The 17,269-nt window shown below is 40.4% G+C and overlaps 1 protein-coding gene across 5 annotated transcripts in view; it reads left to right on the top strand.

The window, feature by feature from the left end:
- The window catches only part of ESYT2 (extended synaptotagmin 2), an 80,995-nt gene that overhangs the window by 14,476 nt on the left and 49,250 nt on the right, over nt 1-17,269 (top strand). For 4 of the 5 annotated variants that reach the window (XM_087860646.1, XM_045792204.2, XM_045792205.2 and 1 more), the window contains exons 2-3: nt 14,347-14,388; nt 15,283-15,417. In XM_087860646.1, coding sequence (XP_087716772.1) covers nt 14,347-14,388; nt 15,283-15,417 — 177 coding nt within the window. Of the gene's footprint in view, nt 1-11,030; nt 12,498-14,346; nt 14,389-15,282; nt 15,418-17,269 lie in introns of those variants that run through there. The other variant, XM_045792207.2, reaches the window with a different exon arrangement.

The raw sequence follows: 17,269 nt of genomic DNA on the forward strand, positions 1-17,269 counted from the left end.
TTAAGATTTTATTTATTTATTCAACAGAGATAGAGACAGCCAGCGAGAGAGGGAACACAAGCAGGGGGAGTGGGAGAGGAAGAAGCAGGCTCATAGCGGAGGAGCCTGATGTGGGGCTCGATCCCATAATGCGGGGATCACGCCCTGAGCCAAAGGCAGATGCTTAACCGCTGTGCCACCCAGGCGCCCCTTCCACCCATTTTTTAACTGGATTATTTGTGTTTTGGGTGTTGAGTTTTACAGGTTCTTTATATATTTTGGATACTACATGGTACTTTTCTTCTATTTTTTTAAGTAAGCTCCATGCCCAATGTGGGGCTTGAACTCATGACCCTGAGATCAAGAGTCATACGCTCTACCGACTGAGCCATCCAGGCACCCTGACATGGTATTTTTTTTTTTTTTAATGAAAATACTGTTACTATTACTGTTAGCACTAGGTGTGAGGTGACTTGTAAATTTTAAGCCGTAGAGCTTGAAGTAAACAGATACAGAAAAATTCCAGTTTGGGCTTCACTTATTTTCCTGTCAAATGGTACCTGACAAGTTTGGTAAACTTGGGAAGTACCTCTTAAACATGACCATTTTAGTGAATTTATGTTTTTATGAGTCCCGAGCACCGTTTCATTTATTTTATATTTTATAACTTCAGGAGAAGGACAGGCTGAAGACACTGGGAATGTGAATGATTAAGAGGAGAAAAATGGATTTTAAAACTTTCACAAGGGTCCCATTTGTGTGTAAGGAGGGGTGGAAAATCTGACTGCCCCACAGAACAGTTTGGCCAGCACTGCCTCAGGCAAGCTTGCCTGGTGTATGCTCTGGATGTGGAGTCAGGGTCAGAGGCCAGTCCTTCTTTGACCCCAGCTCCGTGGCTGCTGGCCAGCATCAACCTAATGGGGCTCAGATCCTTCACCTGCAAAGTGATGAAGTGCAGCCATTGGTCTGTCAGGCCCGTGCAGGCTCTTACTAACAAAAATGAGCCAGGAGCAAGCGATGGGAGTGAAAGGGTAAAGGCCTAAGGCAGTGAGGGAATGAGGGACTGAAGGGGTGAAGGAGTGGGGGGTGAGGAAGTGGAAGAGTAGGTTGTGCTGGGGAAGTGTAAGCATTGGTTGTTAAATACACAGCATATGATGTAGTAAAACCGTTTTTCATGTATCTTTATGGCCTCCCCAAGTATTTTAGTTCTGGCATATATACAGGTTTTTAACTAGCTTCAAAAATAATTTAGGGCCGTTAATGGCATGACTCTGTGTTCCTTCTTCACTAACGATTAGGCCAGGTGCCCTTTAAGGGCAAATAGATCACTAATGTGTCTTTGTTTGCTGGCTAATCCACTAACAGGGAGCTCTCACTCAGGCTACTAATTTATCTCTAAGCCTCTGGAGTTACTCATTTGGTTTTGATATTATTTTGGGAAATATCAGAATAAAATAAATGAAGTGTGGTAACACAGTGTGTATTTCAGGGAATGGTATTTTTGTTTCCCTTTTATTTTTTAACTGCTATGTTTGAGATATAATCCACATACCATACAATTCAGTCACTTAAAATATATAATTCATAGTTTTTCAGTAAAGCACAGCATTGTGGAACCATCAACAATACCTAATTTTAGAATGATTTTGTCCTCTGGTAAACTCCAGACCATGGGGCACCCAGGTGGCTCAGTCAGTTGAGCATCTGCCTTCAGCTCAGGTCCTAATCTCAGGATCCTGGAATAGGATTGAGCCCCGCACCAGGCTCCCTGCTCAGTGGGGAGTCTGCTTTTCCCTGTGCCTCTGTCCCCCCACTTGTTTCCCTCTCTCCCTCTCAAATAAATAAATGAAATCTTAAAACAAAACAAAACAAAAAAAAAAACTCCATACCCACTAACACTTACTCCCTGTTCCCTCCACATTTCTCCGGCTAGCCCTAGGCAACCACTGATCCATTTTCTGTCTCTATAGACTTACCTGTTCTGGACAGCCCATGTAAATAAAGTCAGACTATGTGGTTTTTGTGACTTTGACTATCTGCGTAATATAGAGGTAGGTCGGTGATAGAAAATGAGAGAGGGTGATGGGTGATTGATGGATAAGTGGTACATACCATGTCCACCTCCTGGTTTTGAGGGTGCACTGTAGTTGTGTAAGATACACCCATTGGGGAAACTGGGTGAAGTGCACATAGGGCCATTCGGTGCTTTATGCAATGTCTGTAATTATTTCAAAAGAAAAGAATAGAAATTCTTGAAGGTGATCTTGGGATCTAGTTATTATTTCTATATTTAGTTACACACATATAATGAATAAATTAGTGATCTAATTATCGTTTCTGTGTGAAGTGATGCACTTATAGTGAATAAGCTAGTGGGTTTTCTAGGGAGAATTGTGGAGGGCCCAGGATTTGATTAAGAGATGTACAAAAGTTTTTGTGACTTTTTCCCCCTGAGATTCCCTGTCATTAAGTCTCTTGTATGGAAAAGAAAGAATAGTAGAGTGAGCCATGGTGTTTCTCCCTGGGATATCACTGTAACACCAAAACTGAGGGTCTGGGTTTTTTGGTTTTTGGTTTTAAGTATTTCTATATTGCATGATCACAGTTGATGACAAACAGGCAAAATAGGGGGATGTATCAGAATCTTGGTCTCAAACATCCAGTAAAAATATTATATTTAAGAAAAAGCCCTAAAGTTTTCAGGTGCCTGATTATCTATTGTTCTTCATTGCATACCAATAAAGGAATAAAAAGAGTAAACAGGTAGATTGTGGGTTTGTAAATATCTTTGCCATCATTCAAAACGCTTCAAATACATACTGTTTGTGAGGGAGAATAAAATTAAGTTCTTAGAAATGTGTAAACCTGTTTCTTGAAAATGAAAAATTCATAGTAAAATTTCAAACATGAAGTGACTTCTGAGTCGGTGCAGATGTTTGGTATTGCTGTGGGTTCTGTGCTGCAGGGGTTTCACCCTGACTTCACGGTCTCCTATGGTTGTTGCTGCTGCTTTTTCTTCAAGAGTAGAACAAAGCTGGACCGATGCCACGTGGTCTACAGAACACGTGCAATTAATTCAGCGCTACAATTACGTATCTTCTGGTCCATTTTCAGTCAAAACATAAGCATATAAATATGAATAGTAGCATTTGATTTGAATTTAAGACCAAAAACAACCAGAATGTCTTAAGTGTTTGAGTGAGAGAGATGAGAAGACATGTTTGCTATTCTTGGACTCATTTTAATTTGTAAGATTGATGTAATTTATGCCAGAACCTCAACTCTAAATCAAGATTTGTCACAAAATTTGTATGACTTTTCTTTAGCAGTTGCAGAAGGAATGTCTAAATGACTAGAATTTTGTTAAAATATGCTTAAAGTCTTTGAAAAATATCCATGGATCTGCATCTATATGTAAGGCATTAAATAAATCTCTTGACATTAGTATTTTGATGAAGGGATATCTAATTGTTCTCCTGGATAGAAGTTATGAAGTATCCCTGTCTTGACTGTGCCATTGAATATTAGCCCTGGCTTAAATTCTCCTGTCATTCCATGCATGCACTGAAACTTAAGCCTCCCTTCCCCTTCCAAAATAAATGGATGAACAAATAGTACATCTAACATGGCAGATATACTACATGAAATTACAGAAGGCCTCATAGTAAAATTCCTTTAAAGTGTATATTCTTTTAGTGAATTAGAAATAAGAATTGGCTTTCAGATGATTCAGACAGCTTGGTTAGTTATAGAAGATGTGCTGGGATAAACCTAGCTTTTTAGTTTTTATTTTACTGTTTCCTGATCTACAAAAGTAGGTAGTGGTCATTCATATAACAAGAGTAATGAATTATTGAAGATAAACACGCTTTAAACAAACATTTGTAAGCAGTGTATGTAGGTACTTCCCCTCCCTGCCGTTGCTTGAGCGGGAAGAGTCTCGAGACCATGGAGCTGAGGTTTGGTCCAGGCCTGTGGCTTTCTGTTGGGGTTTTAGCCAGCCTTCTTTGGTCAGCAGCCAATTCTTATTTCTAACTATTAAGAGTTTGAGACCACAGAAGAAAGCAACAAATTTGCCCTGTTAGGTCTGTGGTGAGCATATAAAGAAGTGATTGTGATCACCCCCTTTGGTCTAAGGTAAACACTGCAGGAATATTAGTGCTTCTCAGAGTCCCCGGTGAAATTTCTTGTTAATGTAAAAAGCATCTAGAAGAGAGTTTTGAAAATGTTTCCCAGTAGAAGGCCTTTAAACAGGTGGATTTTCCAGCATCGTCGTTGTATTTTAATGTCTTTGTACTGTAGCGCTCTTTTTGGTGTATCAAATCACACTGTTCCGCAGTAGTCGAAGTCCACAGGAAGCAAACACAAACTCCTGAGAAGGGTATAACTGTGTGGATTTTGAAAAAGGTTAATTGCTTTATTTACTGTGTGAATTAGTTGATTGCTTACTTTTTATGTAGACTAAAAACAGGTAAACCCAATTATTTCGTGCAATTTCTTTTTACCATCCAAATGACTAATTTGACCATACTGTTAACATTTTATTACAAGATTGACAGGTTCTAAGATAAACATTCCTCTCATGTTTTTAACCTTGAATACTTTCTTTGTAGAAGTAGCTTTTAGGAGAAAGCATCCCAGTATCTTAGAAAAAATTATTGTCTTAAGATTTCTTGACTCTGGTTTTTCCAGTTTGCATGCATACTGAGCCTCTGGGGAAGGTGGGAGTAGGGCAAATTGGAATTGATCATTGTGAGGAAAGATAGAGGTAGTTTAAAATAACCCTTCTGGGAAGTAGGTAAAGAAGCTTAAATATAAAAAAATTGGAAGGCACAAATTTATGCTGGTACCAGTTTTCTTTTTTTTTTTTTTTCTTTTTTTTAAAAGATTTTATTTATTTATTTGACAGAGAGAGAGAGAGACAGCCAGCGAGAGAGGGAACACAAGCAGGGGGAGTGGGAGAGGAAGAAACAGGCTCCCAGCGGAACAGGGAGCCTGATGCGGAGCTTGATCCTAGAACACCAAGATCATGCCCTGAGCCGAAGGCAGACGCTTAACGACTGAGCCACCCAGGCACCCCTGGCACCAGTTTTCATCTGAGTTATTTTCTCGCTGATATGTTCAGCAGCCAATCTGTCAGAATGCTCAGAGCTCCTCGCTGATATGTTTACCAAGAGATAACATGTACACTGCAAGATACTGTTGACTTACAGTTTAAATTCTTTGAAATCCTTTCATTTGGAAGTTTGTCCAATGTCAGTACTTAATACCTTCCCTAATGCTTTTTTTTCTCATCATAATTATTCGAAGAAATTGTGATTTTTTTTTTCCTCCAGATCCCTTCACGTTATCTCAGCAGGCCATACATATGTTGTTGTTTGTGTCTGTCAGGTTGGAAAGCACCGACGTGGAGAATTGTAGATGTCCACTTGATCCAAGTTCAAGAGAGTGAGAACGATTTCTGACACTCTTGCATTGGTGTCCCATACTTCCACCTTCTTCGATAGCAGTTCCAAATCCTGGGTTCTCCCAAGTCCTTCTATACGCTGGAACCTTGGATTCCCTTTGGTTGATTTGTGAATTAACCAAAATTTTTCTGGGCAATTTTAACTTGCTGCAAGTCTTTTTCCATTTGCATTGGTTTTAGAATTAATCAGTATGCAGACAAAACAATATTAAACATTTGAAAATTTTTAGTTAGTATCTCCCCAGTTTGTGAACTGTTTGAATGCAGGTTAGATCTGTTTAAGTAAACCTGCTGTGTACTTCTGGGCAGAGGTATGTGTTGATTTCTTAAAGGTTTCCTGAAAACAGTTTCTCTTGTGATATAGTGAATGAAGTGTAGGCATCTCATGTTTTCTTAGAACCTATGGTTCTGTTTTCCTATTCTTGCCTCATTTGTGCTAATTTTTAGAGGTAAGTGTTAATTTTAGATAAGGAAATAAAACTCCTGCTTAGGTCTTTTCAATTTACAGACTTAGGTAGAACTCATTGCATGGTGTAGGAAGGTTGGTGTTTTGGGATAGCCGAGTGTGGGCGACGCTCACTCGTGCTGGGTGGCTGCTTGGGTTTGTGCTGGTGGGAAACACCCCCACCACCCCACCACCCCGGTTCCAAAGGCATGCTCAGAACAGCAGTACCAGAGGGATTGAATTCCTTTTTCCTTTCCCCCAAAGTAGTGAAAGAATTCTTTCACTGGAACGAGTTATTGCTCCAAGTACGAATTTGGTGAGTTTTTTGGTGTTGGGTGCATTTTTGCTGTTGGTTTTTATTTGTTTGTTTGTTTTTGAGATAGTGCCTAAAGGATGATGCAGAATTGAACAAAGCTCAAATCTCTTGGGATGAAGAAGAATATGATTAAGTGAACTTGATGAACTTAATCGGCCAGTTTCCTGTTTGAAGTTTAATGACATTTCGTTTCCAAAATAATCATTTTATTCATTTATCTTTTTATGAATTTTTTTAAAGATTTATTTATTTATTTATTTATTTATTTATTTATTTATTTATTCGACAGAGAGAGACAGCCAGTGAGAGAGGGAACACAAGCAGGGGGAGTGGGAGAGGAAGAAGCAGGTTCATAGAGGAAGAGCCTGATGTGGGGCTCGATCCCATAACGCCGGGATCACGCCCTGAGCTGAAGGCAGACGCTTAACCGCTGTGCCACCCAGGCGCCCCCATTTATCTTTTTAATTTTACTTAAAAATATTACATCAGTCATTCTTCCGGTGCCATAGATATGTTTCTTCATATTTTCCAGACAATGATTACCTTATTCTAGATTTTTTTGAAAAAGATACCGTGTCTTTTTCCTTTTATTTTTTTTAATTTTTTATTTGTTAGAGAGAGAGTGCTCAAGCGCACAGGTGGGGGCAGGGGCAGTCAGAGGGAGAAGGAGGAGCAGACTCCCCACTGAGCAGGACCCTGGGATCATGACCTGAGCCGAATGAGCCACCCAGGCACCCCTTGATTTTTTTTTTTTTTTTAAGTAAATGGAGGAGTCCCCAGCATTTGTACTGCATGTTTCAGTCCTGCTAACGAAAGTGGAATTTGAAAGGACTCCACACACTTGGCGTACTTCTGTGGAGTTGCAGGTGCCCAGTCCTCTGCCAGCGTTGGATTAAGCAGTGATGGCCCACACAAGTGCTGAGTGTTCACATTGTCTTCAAGGGGAGTGCTGTTTGAAGAAAAAATGCAGTCCTTTTATTTAACTTCATTTTTAACCATTAGCCCATATTTTTAATTTTCAGAAATGGGGAAAATGGATTTGATTAGAAAAGTTTGGCTGTGCTCCAACTTGCAGCACCCCTTGTACTTCAGCAGGTGTAATGGGGGAGGGTGGCGTTAGAACCCTCCAGTCTGGGTCTCCTCCCTCCAGCCTATTCCCCTGTGTCTTTGAACAAATTAGTCTTCCTTTATGAGTCTGTTTCATGACCTGTTGGTTGGAACCACTCATTGTTCAAAGTGTTGTGAGGATTAAACAAGATACTGTATGTTCCTGGCACACAATTAATGTTCTGCCTTGTATATTTGGTTTAATATTTTTTTATACAAAACAACTTTGTAGTATCAACATCATATTAGAATCCAAAATATGCCTTTGTTCTTTTTAAAGATAAGATGAAAAAGAGATTTATGTAGTGTTGACTTTTAAATATAATTCAAAACTTAAGTAATAATACAATGGTTCTTTCTAGTTTGTAGAGATAATATAAATAATAAATACGAAAACTTGTTTTTAATTGGACTTATAAAAGAGGTTTAAGTGGTTTTTGTGCTTTTTTTTTTAAGTTCAAAGGTAAGCTTTTGAAACCAAATGATATGTGTTCATGGACTCTTCTGTGATTTAGGAATGTGTTTTCTATCTTCTCTGTATATCCCAGTTTTTATCTTCGATGTTTTTGCTACTTTAAATTCTGTTTGGTGGAACATAAGCAAATGTTTATGAATATGTATTAGTGAGAAGCAGATTTTTTGACTTAGTAAACAGAATTAAAATTTGGTAACAGATTTCTTTCTTCAATTTTGATATATTTTTCTTTGGCACTTTGAAATAATCCCTTATAAATTAAAAACCTCAGAATTACTGAGTGCCTTGGGATTCTGCTACAAGGAGACGGCTTGACCTTCAGTGCCAGCAGGTTCACTTGTGTTGAGAGTTTATTTGTGCAGGTGGTTTCTCTCTGCCTTCTTCTTTCTGATTGTTTCAGAATAGAATGGGGTACTGCACAAGTGTTTCGTGGAATGCCAGTCTTCATCATTTCTCTGTTGAACACTCCAGCATTGACCCATTGCCTGTAGAATAAAAGCAGCACTCCTTTGCATGGTATAGAAACATTTCAGGCTGGGGCGCCTGGGTGGCTCAGTCGTTAAGCGTCTGCCTTCGGCTCTGGGCGTGATCCAGGCGTTCTGGGATCGAGTCCCACATCAGGCTCCTCCGCTGGGAGCCTGCTTCTTCCTCTCCCACTCTCCCTGCTTGTGTTCCCTTTCTCACTGGCTGTGTCTCTCTCTGTCAAATAAATAAATAAAATATTAAAAAAAAAAAAAAAAGAAAGAAACATTTCAGGCTGGTCTTGACCTGATTTTTCAGCTTCAGCATTTACCATTCTTCCCATCTCCAAATCCAGCCAGCATAAGTTGCATATACCGTTATTTTTGCTTAGAATAGTTTCTTCTTTGAATGGCATACCCCAACTAATTTTTCCAAACCCATCTCACACACTATATTCTTCCCAAATTTCTTAGGGCAGTTTGGCTGTGCTCACAGGGCAGCATCAGATCCTCTCCAGGTCTTCCCTCACTGACCAGTGATCACACCTTTCCACACCAGTCCACTCCACCAGCTGTGAGCTTCCCAAGGACAGGAGTGTGTCTAAGTGTGTGTCATATCCCTAGCTCTGAGGACAGAGCCAGAAGTAACTGCTCAAAAAATGGCTGCTTCAGTGTGTCCTTCAACAAGAACAGTCTACATGTGTACGGTAGATTAAGGAATAGCATAGTGACAAAAATGCAGTAACAAAATCAGAATTCACACTAATCAAACTGTATTTCTCTTCTGGTGCATGATGGTGAGTAGAGAAGCCTTATTACATAAATTTAAATTCTGTAGGTGATTTGTGGGACTGGTATGTATTTTGCAGGAAAGAGGCAATAGCTTTTTGGGTTACTCTGTCTTTAAGTATGACAGGATGAGTAGGAATTTGCTAGCATACCAGCCGACCTAATTTGAAAAATACCAGTGAACTTAGAGAATCCAAATAATGTTAGAGAAGGCACGTGTTTTCATTTGTAACCTTTTTTGCAGAAGTCATTTTATCATATTTAACCAATTGCTTAGAAATGGGATTGCTGGGTCACAGGGGGAATATATATGGAATTTTATCATCACTACTTAAATATCATAGCCCTTTCATGCAAATGTTAAGTAAAACCAGTCTTTAAATTGCTCTCTTCTTAGTCTTGGGTGAAATACTGGGTCTAGTAGTTGTGCTTCATTGTGAATTGCTGTCGTGCTTGCTGACTTCTGTTGCAGGACTTGTACTATATTTGACCTTTAGAGTCTAGATAAACAGATCACTATTTTTTTTTAAGATTTTATTTATTTATTTGACAGAGAGAGACAGCCAGCAAGAGAGGGAACACAGGCAGGGGGAGTGGGAGAGGAAGAAGCAGGCTCCTAGTGGAGGAGCCTGATGTGGGGCTCGATCCCAGAGCACTGGGATCACGCCCTGAGCCCAAGGCAGACGCTTAATGACTGCGCCACCCAGGCGCCCCTAAACAGATCACTATTAAACACAAAATTCTCTACTTCTGACTTAGTACTTCATACAATTTAAGGCCTATAACTTGAGTTTTGAGCTTTACTCTTTGATGGGAATCTGTTTGACTGATAACTCGATGGACTCTGTGGATTGACTGTCTCCACAGCACTTTTTCATCCCTCAGTAATGAAGTGGTCAACAGCAGGGGCAGACCAATCTGATTTTTCATCCCCATTCTGTCAGTTAGTAGTTATCCTGTAAATTGGGGATGTTAGTGGTTCCTCTTTGTAGATTTGTTGTTAAGAACTAGCTCAGATAGAGATTTAGAAGGAAGAGCTGACCAGGCAGGGTTAGGGAGTGCAGGAGAGGCAGTAGTAATGGTGACTCTGAGATTTCTGGTTTGCTCGACTGGGTGGATAGTTCAAAATAGTTCAGGTGCAATGTGGGGGAGAAAATTAACACAGGATCCATATGTGTGACTTGGGAGATGGAAAGTTTCTTGGCCTCATTGACATAATTCCTTTTCTACTTTGAAGGCAGATGGATGAGAAGGAGGAAGAAATACGATTTATGAAGTTGTGTTGACACACGTGCACATCTGCACAAATGCCTGGGGACAAAGGGTGTGGATCGGTGTCCTGGGTTGTGCAAGCTGGTTGTCTACCTTATTAAATTCAAGGTCTTTTATCCACAAAAAAGAGAAAAGAATGAGCTCAGAGAATGTGTGTTGATAGCTCACCACAGCACCGGCCACACACAAAGCAGCACATAATACTGCCCAGCAGTTACCAGTTACTTTTATTATGTCAACCAAGTATAATCTTCGAGGAACTCAGTTGGAGGGAGATTTGCTGTCTGTTCCTCAGTCATCCAAGGATGGGGTCTTCAGCATCTGTCTTCACTCAGGTTCTGCTTCTCCAAACCTTTTATATGAAGGGCTTTGAAGGGAGCTCAGGCTTATCGATCGCCTCATTATATATGTGATCTTAACCTTCTTGGTTTTGTGGACTCTGAAAATCTGATGATTTGTCTCTAAGTAAATTTGTATTCATACAACTTTGTGCGTATAGACTCCCAGACAGCACCCTAATCTTTGAGCCTTCCTTAAATTTGAAGTGGGCGGAAAATGTAGATTAGTCACAGCTTTCTCTGCGTGAGGCATTATACTTAGGATACCTGGTTATGGGCTTTTAGAACTTAGCAAGAATTCAGTTCTTCAAAGAAACGAAAGAATCTTAAAAAAAAAAAAAAAAAAAGAAAGAAAGAAAGAAAGAAAGAAAGAAAGAAAGAAAGAAAAGAAAAGAAAAGAAAACTACTGCAGACACATTTTACCCCTCAGTAGTAGAAGGAAAACCTTTGCACGTAAACTACAGAGAAAGTTTCTCTGAAGTATGTAGGATTAACAGGTGACTCTCTACCAGTTAGTGACAAGGAACTGACCACTTACCCCCTGCTCACTGGAAAAAGATGCAGCCCATCTGGCCCAGGTGTTTCTGGCAAGACCTCAGTCTGTCCTGTCTCTTGGTTACTGAGGAACATGGGATATCCATCTGTAGAGGTGCTGGTGCCAGCCCCCCAAGAGCCTGCTGTGTTCTCAGGGGGGTGGGCATTCTGATGTCTGCCTTGAGTGATGATTTGTGCCATCACAGACTAAAATCGCAACAGGCAAAGTCTTTGTTTTCACAGATGGTTTCAGTTGTTAACTGGGGCATATCCTGTCACTTCATAATGTTTGGGAGCAAAGAAAAGATCTGAAAACAGGTAAAAGGAAAACTTAAGTGACAGATTAAACTCATCTTGCTGTAATTTTATTAAAGGACACTTGACATTGGGAATATTTCTTCATGAAGCAGAGCAGCAGTTTAAGATTTCTAGAATTGAAGCCATGGATCACCTGTGTGGGCCCCTCTCACTCACGTCCTAGCATCATGTGTTCTTGCTGTCATCTGTAAGCCCACGTGGTCCTAAGGATTATCATGATGTGGATAGTTGTTATTTTTATTCAATGTGGAATGATACAGAATGTTAATCTAAGTCCAATACCATATTGAGGTTTTACACTTCACGTAACATTCTACATTAAAGTAGAACCCAAAGAACTTACAGTAAATTCAGTAATATTCTAAATAGTCACAAATATAGATGTCTCTGAAAAAGCAAAGTCCACACAAAGACTCAGGAGTAATGTTATTAGGTTGAGTGTTGAGCATTCTGTCAGCTCTGAGTAGCATCTCTTTAGAGCATCTCTCTAGAGACAGTTCATTCCTTTGTACAAGTATGTAGTGCACTGGGCGAGAGGGAGGTGTTGGGTACACAGAGCAGCTGAGGAGCCTTAACAGAGTTATGTGTGACGAATGCAGATTTCTGGAGAGAACCGGAGTGTGACTGCTGTGGGGCTGAGGAGTGATTGTGAATGGTGGCATGTTTGGGAAGTTGTCTAGAATGGAGGTGAGCTGATTGTAAGGAAGAACTGGCAGAGAGGGGAAGTTAAGAAAAAGGTAACCAGTAAATAAAGAAGAATATATTTCTGTGCAAAGGAGCCATTATTGTTCGGTTGAATTCCACAGGACTGTGATCAAGACAAGATTTGGGGGCGGTGAGTCAGAGAAGATATGATTTGAGGCAGGTATTTGATGTCGCATTTGATAAACATGTAGGAGTTTATGGCCTTGAGTGAGGTAACTAAAATGTGGCTCCTGTGTTCTAGAGTTCTAGAGCTAGACTTCGTGTGGCTGGGAAGCTGAGCAAGGCCTCCAGGTAAGCGAGTGTCGGCAGTCGTAGCGGCACCAGAAAAGGCAAGCCTGCGGAGAGAGTTGTCAGTTCTGTTGGTTACTCAAATTACAGGAGAAACACATCTACAGTGAAAGAGTTCTGGCTGTCCCCAAATAGGTACTCTGCTTGTGCTTCTGGTCCTTCCTGTCGCCGTTGTGGCTAGTTGGATTCAGAGGGGCAGGGGCAGAAGGGAAGACAATCTCACAATAAATCGCTTCCTGGGACCACAGCTGAACACCTTCTTTTTAAGGCCTGGTACCCTGGAGTGGCAACCACGCGTTGCATTCCTGATCTGATGTAGAGTACTGGCTACTTCACGATAATGTGGAGAAATAGCAGAATACAACCTGCAGGGGAGGTGCACGTGCTTCATTTTGCACCCTAGTCCAGCTGGTCTACCAAGCCCCCAAATGTCTCAAGTTCTTGGCAGAAAGTACAGTTCCACTCAGGTCAGATAGGCCTCTCCACAGTGATATGTCCTCTGGATTTAAGCACTCTTTGCCAGCAGTTCTCTTCCCCAGATCTTTGCCTCCTTGAGCATTATCCTTCCCAGCTCTTAAGCCTTTTCCTTAATTCTGGAAGGTTGCCATCCCTTTGCCTTTGTCCCTGAATGGATTCAAGCTGACTAACTTAGAACACATTATGTCCGTTCCCTCTGGCCCACCCTCATGATTCAGGCATGTTGAACCTGTGGTGTGAAGGAGTGGGCAGCTCAGGCACGTGGACACAGAGGAAAAGGAGGAAACTGCTGTGGCCTCTCTCATGGAGCAGTGTGGCTATGAGAGGGTTCAGTGACTGTGGCCTCCTACCAGGAACCAGCTGCTGCTGCTCATTTGTTCCTCAGGGCCAAGCTTGAGAGGTGGACTTGGTTCTTAAGAGAACCATCTTCTTGGAAACTTCCCTGCCCCCACCACCATAATATTCCCTGGCCAGCTCCTCTCAGCCAGAGTGTGGGGTAGGAGGCTTGTCTTTCACTGGTTGCTGTGCCTGTGTTATTTAGGAACATGAGTGTGGCAGTTCCAGAAATGAGAACATTTGCCTGACCATATCACAGTCACCCTTACAGAACTGCCTGTGACCCATTGTACATCTAAACCAAGAATACGCTTTTCAGAACATTAGTATGGCCTACATGCTGTTCTTTCTTTGAGGGAGTACATAGCATTTCTCAGAGGAAAACTCTCTGCCCAAAACAGCTTTAGCCTTCCTCTGCAAGGGGTTTTTATTTTAACAGTGAAGAACATACTTTTCCACCTTTTTTCTAAATAGGTTTGTTTGTTTCTCTGCAAACACTCATTTTCTCCAATATACAGGCCCTACTCATGGAGGACTATAATTATAATATTCATTTGGGAGATGGTGTGAGAGGAGCCAAATGCAGAAAAGCATTTGCCAGCTGGTTTGGGCCAAAAGAGGAAAGTAAGAGGGAAAAGTGGGTTCTTGAAGAGTCTAGATGTCTAGAGTACTGATGGCAATGCTGGACATGGAGTGGAGAAGCACATCTCTTAAAAAGGAAGAGCTCACAGTGGAATACTCTTCCCAGTGTTTCAGATGCCAGTGAGCTTTCCTCTGGACCTCAGAGATACAAAGAAGGGACTGTGGCATTGGTTGTCACTGGACTTTTCTGCCTCAAAGTGTTATTGGGATGTAAAGAGCCAGAACACCACACATTTCAGTTTCTCCTCAGAAGCCCTTGTGCAGAGCTTCAGGGCCCGGCATTGTAAAGAAGCGTTAGGTAAACAATTGGCATACAATAAGAATATTAAATAGCCTGCATGACATTTTATGTACAGTTGCTGGGAGTCCATAAGTCATGTGTATGTTTTTCTCTTAGGTTCATTTTCCAGACACTGAAAGAGCAGAATGGCTAAATAAGGTAAGAGTAGAATATACTAAATACCAGATTATCAGTGGGAGTTAGAGGATGAGATGCCCTCTTTCCATTTTTGGGAATTTGGATGTTGACAGTACGTGAACTCATTTGGACTTAGTGGGCTAGCTCCTGCTCTCAAAAAAAACTGAGTCATAACTGATACGTTACTTTCCTAAGTAGTGAAAACTGTGTCTTTAACATGAAAAAAATCGATGATATATTCATTGTTGTGTATTTGGCCTTGTGTCTACTTCCCTGGTTGGCTAATGCTCAAGTTAATTTTATAATAATTACATGCAAAATTTTTGAAAATATTATGAAAAGAGAAATAATTCCCAAGAAACCTAGTAATAGATGAATAATCATTTTTAATTTAAAAAAGGTTATTTTTTAAGATCATATGCTTTAAAGTAGATGTTTGTCCCCATACTTTATATACCCTTAACGCTATAGAGTAAAAACTAATGTAGAGTAAAGATTTGCCTTACAGCACCGGAAGTTAGTCCATCATTCAAGAGAACTTATTAATGTTTATTAAGATCTATACAGTTTTACGTTTTTAGAAATGGGCTAAAACCACAGGGTTTTCTGATTTTTTTTCCCTAAGGAACTTTAAATGTGCTGATATGCTTAAATGGAATGCTTAACCAAAATAACTAATTTCTGCAACATATTAGTTAATCCGTAGTTTATTGTCATAGTACATTTTTGAAATTCAGATCATGTTGATTTTGCGTAACAAAAAGGAGACCTCCCCCTTTTAATTTTCAAAAATTCTGGTAAACTGTAGAGGTGTAATTTTTCATGATGACGTAAATACATTCTTACGTGTTAGTGCGTCACACATTATTACTTATTACGGCATTTTGTTTGACGTGAGTTCGTTCTTCTCTACAGACTGTAAAACACATGTGGCCTTTTATTTGCCAGTTTATAGAGAAGTTGTTTCGAGAAACTATAGAGCCGGCTGTGCGGGGAGCAAACACCCACCTTAGCACATTCAGCTTCACAAAAGTTGACGTGGGTCAGCAGGTCAGTTTCTTCTTCTTCTTCTTCTTACTTGTGCGCACAGTGGAATTGGTGTGAAAATTTCAAAAAATATATGAAGGTACTTCAGATTACTTTCTAGAGAAAAAATTGCTCCTGGTGAGGGTCTAGCAGGCTGTCTCTGCAGCTCATCCTAGTTCTGCCTCATGTGAGACGCCTCCCCTTGCCTGTTGGGAGGTCCTCACGTTGCACTCTTTCTTCCCCTGTGGTCTTTGGCCCGTTCAGTTTCCTTCGGTGGTTTCTCTCAGTTCCTATCATGTCTTTCTACCCCACATCCTTCTGTCAGAATTACCTTTGTACAGTTTTTCACAGTCTGTCTAGTTGGAAAGGGAGTTTGATATGTGAATTCATACTAAAAGTATAGTAATTGACAACAAACTTAAAGGTGTTTACCCCCTCAAGATGTTTAAAAACAATAATTAAGGACTCCAGTTCCAGGCTTACAGAATCGCATTAATTACATAGATGAAGGGAAAGATATATTTTGTTATTAGAATCATATACCAAGAAAAACTGCTAATTCCTAATATTCCTTCTAGTGAAAGCCTCAAGACAACATCTAAATTAGTTGATTATGGTTAGGTGCTGCTTTTATTTTTTTAAGTCAGTGTTTACAGTGATTAGCAACAGTTCAGGGTAACGTTTTTTTTAATTGATGTATAATTGACATATAACATTGTATTACTTTCCAAGGTAACATTGTTTTGTATGCCTAATGAAAATTCAGAATTCAGTAGTACTTTAAATACACCTACACAGTTTACACACATTTAGTGCACGCACAGTAGAGCCACACAACATGCCATCACCATATGCTGCAGTTCACGTGTCCTTGCTTCAGACCATCAGGGTTTTAATAATGTGGCCAAGGAGTGTCTGACCTGGTTGCTGTGTTGTGTTTGTCCATGCCCCCGGGCTCATTCCCATCCTGTAATCCCAGAATGCTCCATTTTAGCTACAGTTACTCAAAATCTGGGGTCTCCACTGAAGACACATGTGCTGTACGTAGTCACTTTTCCTCTTAGCTGTGAGGTCTTCAGATCATCCTGTTGTTCAAGTGCCTGCACAAGACCCCTATGTAATACTTACCTTTCATATGTATTTTACCTTCTCTGACCTAAAATGATAACAGATAGGAAAACACAATTACAAGGTAGAATGCTATGTGAATATGAAGCAGGGGTTCACTTTTTCTGTAAAAAGCCAGGTACTATGTATTTTAGGCTTTGACAGCCCATAGGATCTTTGAGGTATATTCTCCTCCCGCCTCCATTTCTTTTATAATCATTTAAAAATGTAAAAACCATTCTTAGCCAAAGGCTAAATTTAACCTGCAGGCTATGTTTGCAGTCCCCTAATGTAAGATGATATGCTTGTGTTTGTGGAGATTTATAATTCTAACCCCAGCTGGATTTGTTTTAGGGAGAATTATGTTCACTTCCTATTACACGTTCTTTAAGTTTGATACTAAGATTATCCTTGGAGAACAGGAAGAATGTTAAGAGTAGTGCTGACTCAGCAAAGGCAGCTTGGCATCATTATTAACTGCACTGGTATCTTACAAGTACAGGCGAACTCGGGCTATCTGAGGAAGGAACAGGCCAGAAGAACATGCAGAGCCTTGAGCAGGATTCTTTGTACACACCCGATGTGCTGGCTGAATCCCTCAGTCAGCTGAGTTCTGTTGCCTTCAGGTGTTTGTCCTATGTTGGATAATGCTCGGTCATCTGGAGTGGGGTTGGCCTTGCTGCTTCTCCTAACCTCAGATGTCATGTTAAGTGGAGGAAGAGAATATTATCTAATGCAAACATTTAAACTAAAGGTCTTAAGCCACCTA

The sequence above is a fragment of the Ursus americanus genome, chromosome 3 (genome assembly GCF_024610735.1).
Source record: "Ursus americanus isolate L20-20 chromosome 3, mUrsAme1.1.p, whole genome shotgun sequence".
NCBI classification, from domain to species: Eukaryota; Metazoa; Chordata; class Mammalia; order Carnivora; family Ursidae; genus Ursus; species Ursus americanus.